Raw genomic sequence first — 11,254 nt, 5'->3', positions numbered from 1 at the left:
CTTGAGAAGACGCCCATGGACTGCGGCAGCAGCGGCTCTGGGAGCATTCAGTCCGGCTCCAGCCCCGAACCCGACCCTCCTCTCCCCTCCACGGTCACCCCCAGGGACGCTGGCAGTTCTCCGGCCACACCTGGGCCAGGGCCCCGGGCAGGGAGTGGGAGGCCGGCAGCTGCAAATGCTGCCCGGGAGCGCAGCCGGGTGCAGACTTTGCGGCACGCCTTCCTTGAGCTTCAAAGGACCCTGCCCTCCGTGCCTCCAGACACCAAGCTCTCCAAGCTGGATGTGCTGCTCCTGGCCACCACCTACATCGCCCACCTCACCCGCAGCCTTCAGGACGAGGAGGACGCGCCCTCAGATCCGGGGCTGGGCGCTCTGCGCGGCGATGGCTACTTGCACCCAGTCAAGGTAGGCTCCCGCAGCCCCAGGGTCCATCCAAGTCTAGTCTAATCTAACCCAATTCAGACCGAGAAACAGTCCTGTGCCCTGACCTGGGGGAGACGCAAAGTTTATACAAGAGGTTACCCTTAAGTCTTGGTCTCGCAGCCTGCCACAATGAAACATTTGACTGTAGTAGAAAGGGGTAAAGTTAAAACTTGTTTGCCAGGCTTCTTGCTTATATGGTTTCTGTATTTTCAGAGCCGGGGGACCCTGGGCCCTTTCCCTCCCCTGGGTCACGTGTAATCCTGGTTATGGTCAGCTCCTGGCTGTCAACAAACTAGGAACTTGCCGTTGCCGCTGGGATACGGGATAGGTGGTTAACTCGCTGTTCTTTAGGAAGTGATGAATTTGAGCCTCTCGATAGACGGAGTCCTCGAATCCTGCCCGCTACCTAGAAATCTAACTGAGCCATAATTTCTCAGTGCTTCAATTGCTTCCTCTGTAAAATCGGCGGAGGGGAGGGGATTTTGGACTCGATGCTCCCTAAGGTGGCCTCTTGGAGCTTATGCCTCTGCGTTCAAACATCTCCTGGCACTCACGGGAGACTTGCCCAACGCGCCTCTTTCTTATCACCCAATCCCATTCTGCCACTTAATGACAATAGTCACTTAATGACAATAATAATAAAACACTTAATTTGTTTTTATTAAGGAAAGTGTTCTTAGATACCCTTCCCCTCCCATCTCAGAGATGTTTGGCTTTGGAAGAGACTAATTGCACATGTTTTCGAGCAGTTCTCCCGTCTTTGATTTCGATTTCTTTTTAGTTGACTTTGGTTTCCAGTATGCTTTGGCGATGATGCACAAGTGAATTTACTGTAGGTTCTAACCTCCACACTTATTTTGTTTTTGTTTTCACCATCAGCATTATTTGCACCATAGCATTTCCTGAACGCTTCGCTTAGGGTGTCTTAGAAGCTTTTGAGTTTCCCATTAGTTAAATAGGATATCATTGTTTGCAAAATCCTAGCAACCTGAGAAAATTTCCTTTATCTCATTAAGCACTTTAGAATTCAGAAAACACGCTGTTCTTTTAACAATTAGTATCTCAGTCGATCCCTGCGACAAATTAGGAAAACGACTAGGACAGATGAAAATATCCCAGGGTTTCCGGATGAGAAATTGTCAGTTATTAAGAGTGAGAAGTTGAGATTTTGTGGGAGAGAGGACACCTACACCACAGAAATCACGTGTCTTTTTTTCTTTAAAAAGTTGTATTGATGTGTTTTGTTTTTACATTTTAGACATGTACAGATTCTCCACCCCATAAGAGGTCTGGTTGCAAAGTAAAACAAAAAAAACTAACTATATAGTGACCTCCTAGAAAGTGTACATTAATATTCCCCGTCTAGCACTTCCCTTTCTATTTAAAAAAACCTGCTTTTAATGAATAGAAATATGTTTTATCGACATTCCACAGCCTATTTCAAAAAAGGAAAAGGAAAACAAATTCCTGGTAACAAATTCAGTTGAACAAAAAACAAATTCCCTTACTGAGTATATACAAAATACATACTTATTAGGTATATATGTATGTGTGTTACAATATACATCTCATTCTGCATCTAAAATCTATCATCTTGCATGGAATCACAGATGATCATTATATTGATCATAGATTTTACAACTTTTTGTTTATCAGTTTATAAAGATTTTCCAAATTTTTCGTTTTTATAATAAAGATGTTAAAGTATAAATCAGTTGTTCTTAAAATATGGTTCAGGGACTCTCTGGCTTCCTCTAGACCTTCTTAGGGGGTCTCTGAGGTCAAAATTCTTTTCATAAACATACTAAAAAGTTTTAATTTTAATTAAGACAAATATTGCTAGATATAGCTCACACAAACAAAAAGCTCTTTAGAGTCTGCAATAATTTTTAAAAGTGCAAAGGGGATCTGATATTAAAAAGTTTGAGTATTACTGGTATAAATTGTTCTTCAGGTTCTATTTACTTCACCCTGCATCAGTTTGTATAAGTCTTCCAATGTCTCCTTGAAATTATCTATTTCCCCATTTCTTCTTTTTTAAAAACTCTTACCTTCTATCTTAGAATGGATAGGATCCAACGAGGTAGGCAATTGAAGTTAAGTGTCTTACCCAGGGTCACACAGCTAGGAAGTATTTGAGGCCACATTGAACCCAGGATCTTGAGGTCTGACTCTCTATCCACAGAGCCACCTATGTGTCCCTATTTTTTTCATTTCTTATAGAACAATATTATTCCATCACATTTACATATCACAGATTATTCAATGATTCCTCAGTTATCACACATCTGTCAAAGGATCTCCAGTCCTTCCTATCAACCATCAATACTGATGATGTTACAATGCCAGGGATGCTGGAAGACTATGTCCCCAGATACAGTTTCCATAAGGTATAGATGTTGTAGCAGATATAAACATAAAAGTCCCCTAGACGCTCCACTATCATGAGTGGATGAACTCATTCATAAAATGGAAGCAGAAAGCAGAGCAGATTAAAAACCAGAATCCTACTATATGTTGTATACAAGAAACACATTTGAGGTAGGATGACACATACAGAGTGAAAGCAAGGAATTGGAGCAGGATTTATTGTGTATCAACTGAAGTAAAAAAAAAACTCAGGAGTAGCAATCAAGATTTCAAATAATTAAAAGATACCATTTATCTGACTTTTTCCCCATAATTTTCATTTTTCTAAGAAGATCTGTAGCTTAAAAAAAAAGATATTTCCATAAAATATAAAGTAGAAATTCTAAAAGTCATTTAGACCATTAGTACTTCTATCAATAGGGGGGGGGGGAATGAGCGAATGATTTGGGAGAATTGTGATATTTATTTATGACATCATTGGAACAAGGTGGAACATATTCTAAACACATGGGACCAGTCTTTTTTTTTTTCCATTTCAAACTTTCTATAGCACAATTGCATTCTCTTACAAAACCAGCCAAAATAATTCTTGAAGTACTCTAATTACATATCCAAGAAAGACCACAGCTTTTCTGTAAGTTGGGACTAACTTATTGTCTGATTAGTACTCTTTCTCTTATTACTGCAATTTTTCAAAATGCCTTGCCTAGCATTGCCTGGCCCTTACTGCTCTCCTACCTGGGAACCAATACACAGTATTGATTCTAAGATGTAAAGTAAGGGTGCTTTTTTTAAGTCTTCATTTGGTTATTTCTCAAAAATATATCTTCTTCATAGATTTTTGCCAAAGTTTAACTTTTTAAATTTCAGTTTTCCTATTTTAAATTAAATCCATTTTTTAGACAGTAGTTTTAAAATATTGTATAATTTTCAGTTTAGGATTTGATTCCATGTGTACAGGGACAAGGGAGCCAATAAATGATTCATAATGAGATTTTACAATCAGTGAACAGGAACTTGATCTTCCTCTTGGTCTGTTTAACACCAAGGCCATTTTCAGAGTTCAACCAGAAATAAGTAATGACTGAAACTTTAATAAAATCATTACAACATTACAAAAGGAGAGCCTCCAATAAGAGCAGAGATCTTCCGGTATTGCTGAGTTTTGACAAAGTGCAATGTGCAAATGAAATGCAAGAGGTTGATAAACTCAAGCCATTTCAGTTTTTAAGTAGAGATACTTTAGATATATTGCTTGTTTAAGGGTGTGCAATTAGAATCTGCTCCCCAGGACTCCAATTCTCAGCCTCCCACTTAGAATCTGCTCCCCAGGACTCCAACTCCCAGCATCCCACTTTCCTCCCTACATGTAGGATGCTGAGAATTGGAGACCTGGGGAGCAGATTCTAATTATACAAGGGGAAGGAGAAGGAAGGCTTGTACCAGGCACAAGCCTTCCAAGAGAGTACAAATTAAAAAGTCATTAAGTTATTCATAAAGGAATTATAACATTACATTGTACTGTTTCCATATTTTACTGTTAGACAAATGGAAATGGCATTTACCATATGCTCTAAAACAAAGTTCCTTTTAATATCGAATACATTCAAATAACACTCAAAACGTATCCCCGAAGCATGCCCTGTGCGTAGTATGCTTCACTGTGATGACAAACATTTCTCTAATGCTTTCTTCCAAACAGTCCTGCGAGGTAGGAAGTGAAGCAATATAGTCTACACTGGTGACTTCATTAGGAGATCTTTCTTCCACTGTCAGAAGTCTGCTCTTCTAAGAGTAGAATGGAAGACATGTCTGCAATTCTGAAAGTTAAGTGACTTAAGAAAGGTTCTGAAAAGTGACTTTCAGGGGTTACACCACAAGTATGTGTCAGAACTTGAAGAGGCAGTCAGTCCTTGAACCCAAATCAGAACTAGAAGCTGCCTCTCTCTTAAGTACAGAATGTCCCCAAAATCTTAGTGCGGTTTTAAGCTCTAATAGCAAAAAATGGCACCAAGATTTTTGGGTCACCCCCTATTAGGTCCATTTTACAAGCCAGTAGACTGAAGATGGAGCACTTAAATGACTAAACTAGTGCCAGAGCCAGAAATCTAACAGGTCTCCAAACTCCAGGTTCTGAACTTTCTGCTTTCTGCCATGGACACGCTGCCTCTCCAAAGACTTGGAGGGGGCTGCTCATCTTCAACAATAGACTGTTAAGTCCTTGAGATTTGAGTCTGTTTCATTCTTTGTATTTGTATCCCCAGAATCTCTCACAGGGAGGCACTTGGCAAATAAATGTTTTTAGATGCCTTTGGTTGTGATTTCTTTCCTCATATAGTATTCATGCACTATCTCATTGCTTTGTTATTTTCAGACATTTTTCACACGTGTCTGACTCTTCATGATCCCATTTGGGGTATTCTTAGCAGAGATACTGGAGGGATTTACCATTTCCTTCTCCAGTTCATTTTATAGATGAAGAAACTGAGGTAAACAGAGTTAAGTGACTTACCCAGGGTCACACAGCTAGGAAGTGTATGAGGCCATATTTGAACCCAGACCCTCCCATCTCTAGGCTTTTGCTTTCAATCCAATGTCACCCAGCTGCCCCCCTATGCCTTCTACTTATGTTATATCATTTGAACATCACAATAGCCCCTTAAGAAAGGTAAAACAAATATTATGTCCACTGTACAGATGAGGCAACCAAGGCTTGCAGAAGTTGTCATTTGTGGTTGTGAAGTGCCACTGATAAAGCATGAACTCAGATTTTCTGCCTTCAAGAGCAGTTTTCTTTTCATGACTCCACAGTTTTCTGCTGCTGCTCAAAATGGTGCTAAATAATTATTTTAAGAGTAAAATCAACTGGTTATCTTTTTTTTAAAGCCTTACCTTCTGTCTTGGAGTCAATATTGACTCCAAGGCAGAAGAGTGGTAAGGGCTAGGCAATGGGGGTCAAGTGACTTGCCCAGGGTCACACAACTGGGAAGTGTCTGAGGCCAGCTTTGAACCTAGGACCTCCCATCTCCAGGCCTGGCTCTCAATCCACTGAGCTACCCAGCTGCCCCCCTGAACTGGTTATTTTAACTTCGTGTTGGCCTAGATTTGTGAAAGTAGCCAATTCATAAATGTCTGGTTTGGAGTCTCCACATTTCTGCCTTATTATCAGTTCAATCAATTAACTGAAAAAAAAAAAAGAAAAAGATGTATTAAGCATTTACTATATACCAATCACTTTGCTAAGCACAGGAGTTACAAAGAAAAATAAAAGACAATCCTAGCCCACATGTTGGGAGACAACATGTAGATAACTAGATTTTGTTGTTGTTCTTTGGTCATGACTAACCCTTTATAATCCCTTTTAGCTTTTGGGTTTGTAAGGCACTTTACATACATTATTTTATTTGAGCCTCTCAACAGCCTTATAAGAGATGCAGTAATTATTTCCATTTTTGTTGTTATTCAGTTTTTCAGTCATGTCCAGCTCTTTGGGACCCTATTTGGGATTTTCTTGGCAAAGATACTGGAGAGGTTGGCCACTTCCTTTTCCAGTTCATTGTACAGATGAGGGAACTGAGGCAAACATCATTAAGTGACTTGCCCAGAGTCACATAGTTAGTAAATGCTGAGGCTCTTAATATCACTCTATCCACTGAACTACCTAGCTCAGGAAATAACAGGACTGATTTTCATAAGGTTCACAATGATAATAATAATAATAACTAGCATACAAACACACACACATATGGTGCTTTAAGGTTAGCAAAGTGCTTACCATGATCTCATTTGATATCATGATATAAATGATCTCATTTGATCCTCATCACAGCCCTTTAAAGGGAATGATACAATTATCTCAATTTGTTGTTGTTCAGTTGTTTTCTAATCATGCCTGACTCTTCATGACCTGATTTGGGGTTTTCTTGGGAAAGATACTGGAGTGGTTGGCCACTTCCTTCTCCACTTCATTTTACAGATGAAGAAACTGAGGACAATAGAGTTCAGTGATTTGCCCAGGATCACAGGGCTGGCTAGTAAGTTGTCTGGGGCCACATTTGGACTGGGGAAAATGAGTCTTTCTGACTCAAGACTCCGAATTGTATCCACTGTACCACCTAACTGCCCCGTCTCAATTTTTTACAGGTAAGGAGAGAGAAGTTGATAGACACCAAGCGACTTACCTTTCCATGGTCAGACAGCTAGTAAATATTTGAATCAGGATTTGTACAGATAAAGTCTTCCTGATTCTTTTTCAGTACCTCTATATGCTAGCCTAAGCTACTTCCTTAAAGTATAAAAATATCTTATCATCGCAGTGCCGTCTGTGACATAGATTGTATCTAGAAATGTGTAGTACATTTGCTGCTCCAGATGGAATTAATTTTCATATTTTCATGTATGTTTTTATATTGTAATAGAATTATGCTAAGTAAAATCATGGGAGTTGAGGACACCTTTCCATGATATAAAGGACACCGTTTTGTGTCATAACTGTAGCAATAATGATTGAATGAACTTTGTGGTGCTCATTCATTGACAAATTGACATTGACCATAAGCATCTTACTTCTGCTCAGTGACTCAGTGATCCCTATTACTACATTTATCATCCTATTTTTAGGTGACATGAAAAAATAACATACCCAGAAAACTCCAAAGATTATAGTTGTGAAAGATACTAAAGCCAGATTATTTCAGGTCACATTACATTATGGGCAAAATATTTAGGAAGACCTAAATTCAAATCTAGCCTCAGGGTAGACCTTACCTTGGGTAATCATTTAACTGTTTGCTTTTAAGAAAAACACTCTCTCCCAAATCAGACTTGAATAAATAAGGAAATTAAGACTCAGAGAATTTAGGTGACTTTCTAATAGTTAAGACCAATGAGTGTTTGAACTAGAACTCAAATCTAGGTCTTTCTGACTCCAAGGATAGCCTTCTACTGGACCATGCTGCCTCAATATATAGTCTATGTGGGCCTTGTAGTTTAAGTTTTTTATTTCACTTTTAATCTCTTTAGGATGGGGAGGATTAAATGATATGGTTTGAATGTATTTCTAGAATAACATTAATAGAAATCAATATAGATATACCAATAACAAATAGACAATATCTGAATAATTCTGACATTTGCCAAGGGATAGAAAATTAATCACTCAGATGGTTATAAACTCAACAACAGACAATTCTGATCTTTCCAATTATATAGACATTTGCTATCAAGTAGGTAAAACATCAAGACAATTGAATTTCTTATTTTGATGGCTTGGCATTGTGGAGACATTATCATGTATAGTTTTTTAAAATTAAAAACACTTTCCTTCCATCTTAGAATCAGTATGTATTCGTTCCAAGACAGAAGAGTGGAATGGGTTAGGTGAGGGGGTTAAGTGACTTGTCCAGGGTCACAAAGTGTCTAAGGTTAGATTCGAACCCAGGACCTCCTATGGCTGGTCCTAGCTCTCAAGCCAATGAGCCACCTAGCTGTCCTCAATGCAAAGTTTTAAAAAAAGAGTTAGTGGTGTTTTGTTGGGTTTTGTTGTTGTTTGTCTCTATCTGGTCTTGACTAAAAGTATGGTGGCCACTTGTTGGCCAGACCCCAGTGCTGATCAGCACAGAAGTTTTGACCTGCTCAGTTTCTGACCTAAACTGTTTTGCCTCTCTTTGGGCAGCCTGTTGGCTCTCTTACTTATAGAAGACCACCATATTGATGCCAGACTTAGTGTGGGCACTTAATCACTTTATCCCTACCAAATTCAAGCAATCCATCAGCCTCAGACTCTAAAGCAGACGGGATTACAGGCATGGGCAACCCCCTAGTCCTAGACAGTTATTTTTAAACAATGTCTGAACTTGAATTTTGGACCAGATATTGGGATGGGACCCAGATCTGTGATTTCATTGGCATAAATACTTCTTGGATAAGGAAAGTACCTTTATCAATGCAGGCTGCCACTTTTGCTACAATTTATAAGCTTTGAGAGCTGACGAGAGCACCAAGGAGTTATAGGTCTATGCCAAGGGTTATACAGCCAATACAGAGGCAAATCTTGAGTGGAGATCTTCCTGGGGCTAAGGCTAGTTCTTTACCTAGTATTCCATGCTGCCTCTCAGACCAATAGCAAATATAATGAAATTTTAAATGAATATATCTTGGCACACATCCGTAGGTACATTTGTATATACTATGGTTAGGTTGTTTTTTTAAATGATAAATATTTGTGTTTTCCAAACTAGACTTTGTTCTTTCAGAGTTATTGAATTGGTCCATTTATTTCAGTAATCAGTATGCAAATTAAATATATGCTACAGATGCTAACATTCTGAATCTCACTTGAATATTCTTTTTTTTTAGAAATGGCCCATGCGATCAAGATTGTACATTGGTGCCACAGGCCAGTTTCTGAGTCATTCTGTGTTAGAAGAAAAATCCAACCCCAGAGATGCTTCAGCAGATTCACAACCATAGACTCCCTCCTGCTCTGTAATGTAGCAAGAAACTTATATTTATTAGAAATATGTGCCAAATCCCTATCTGCACACAATAATAAAGAAACGTTCTGAAGGTTTGTGAGTGACGTCACATGCCGATGTTCAATTTTATGTGTCCAAACTAAGTAGATGTGAAGTGAAATCATTATCCTAATAAAGTCTTCTGTTCATCATTAGCAGACATAGCCTTGTACACTACATAGCATCAATATGTAAATATTTGTATGTGTATGTGTATGTATATGTACTCACATTCTGCTATTATATATCAGAAATGAAAATTTGATGTGTTTACTTGATAACAAACTGGGTCCACAGTTCACTGACATTCCAATTTTTATGAAGAATGGTTATTAGCTATGAGTGATCCAGAGAAACATTTCAATCAAATGTGCTATGGAAAGCAGTTAATTCAAATATATTTAAAAGGAAAAAAACTAATGAGGAAACAAAGACATCCATCTTTAGCTATTTTCTCCCAGTGAAAACCTACTTTGACAGCATGCTATAGAGGCAAAGCTCCTAGTGACTTCCTGAATGATTTCCTGTCTTTTTCAGTGGCCAAAGTGCCATAAGACATGAATTCTACTTTGTGGCACCGGCTATGTAACATTGTCTTCCCTCTTTCCTCTTTGGTACTGAATGCTCCCAAGAACCAACCTGGTAGTTACAAATCGCCTGGTCCTTTTCCCCCAAGATACTCGTAGAGAAAGAGGTTTGGGATACAGGAGGCCCTGCCTGAGCACCTCCAGTTTGGAATTTCTGGGAAGGCCAGGTCTAACAAATCATGAGATTGTCACTTTCTAGAAATAAAAGGGCCCTGGGCAAAATTGTGAAATAGGTAAAGTTTGTCCTTGGTATTTAACTCCCTTTCCACACCCCCCCAAAAAATAATACCCTAATATTAGGATGTCAGGCATCAGAAGGAAAGATGTTTGGAGAAAGAAGTAGTCATGAGAACCTCTTAAATCATAATCGGTAAAAGATCCCAAAGTCACTTAAAATAAGGCAGGCAAGTTCTGGTTTAGGCAATTGTCTGGTCTGGGTAGGAAACTCCTAGAAATGACCCACTCCCTTGAGGGTGCTGTGAACCTCTTAAAGCACTGCTTTCCTACCACATAGGAAGACTTCGTCAAAGTGATTTATTTTAATTAACTAAGCTTAATTTAATGAATTAAACTGATTAATTTCTTGACTTGTGGATCCCCAGTTTTTAATCTGTGAATTCTTATGCCATTTTTGTAACTCAAAATCCATCTAGTCTTTTCAGCCTGTGGAATTTTATACATAATGTCACATTAATTTTCCATATGATATCATTGATAGTTTTTAATATTCAAATTCAGCAAATATGGTGGCAGAATTCTGTACCGAGTCAATAAGCATTTTTAAGTGTTTACTAGTCACTAGATACTGCATCAAACTGGGAATATAAATAAATACAAGCCAAAAAACCAGTCCCTGCCCTCAGTGAGCTTATATTCTAAAGAGGAAGACAGCACAGGAAAGTAAACTATAAAGTAGGGACAAGGAAAGGAAAGAAACAGAGAGACAGAGAGAGAGAGGAGAGAGAGACAGAGAGACAGAGAGAGGAGAGACAGAGACAGGGAGAGAGAGGAGAGAGAGACAGAGAGACAGAGAGAGGAGAGACAGAGACAGGGAGAGAGAGGAGAAAGAGACAGAGAGACAGAGAGAGGAGAGACAGAGACAGAGAGGAGGTCCTTGCTCAGGGTTGGGCACAGAAAGAAGCCTGGGAGTCCAAGGCAGGACTAGAGAGAATGAAAGAGTGAACTTGACCAGTTGGATACTTTCTTTGACAAGAAGGTCCCTCAAAGAATTGACTGATCAAATGAAGGGACCATAGAGAGGGGCAGGGTGTTCTTCCTAGGTGGAAAGGCTGCTGGATCCTTGTGGAGTAAGATGTCTGAGAAGTAGGAGTAGGGCGCAGAGGGTACCAGTACTGCCCA

At 39.2% G+C, this 11,254-nt stretch overlaps 1 protein-coding gene across 1 annotated transcript; it reads left to right on the top strand.

Moving 5' to 3' along the window:
- On the top strand, positions 1-9,516 carry TCF24 (transcription factor 24). Its single transcript, XM_001378897.3, has 2 exons — positions 1-405; positions 9,151-9,516. The coding sequence occupies exons 1-2, from the start codon at positions 16-18 to the stop codon at positions 9,262-9,264; spliced, it is 504 nt and encodes a 167-aa protein (XP_001378934.3). The 5' UTR covers positions 1-15; the 3' UTR covers positions 9,265-9,516.
- Positions 9,517-11,254: the final 1,738 nt, after the last annotated feature.

This window comes from Monodelphis domestica, chromosome 3 (genome assembly GCF_027887165.1).
Source record: "Monodelphis domestica isolate mMonDom1 chromosome 3, mMonDom1.pri, whole genome shotgun sequence".
Lineage (NCBI taxonomy): Eukaryota > Metazoa > Chordata > Mammalia > Didelphimorphia > Didelphidae > Monodelphis > Monodelphis domestica.
This window is presented reverse-complemented; position numbering and strand designations above follow the sequence as displayed.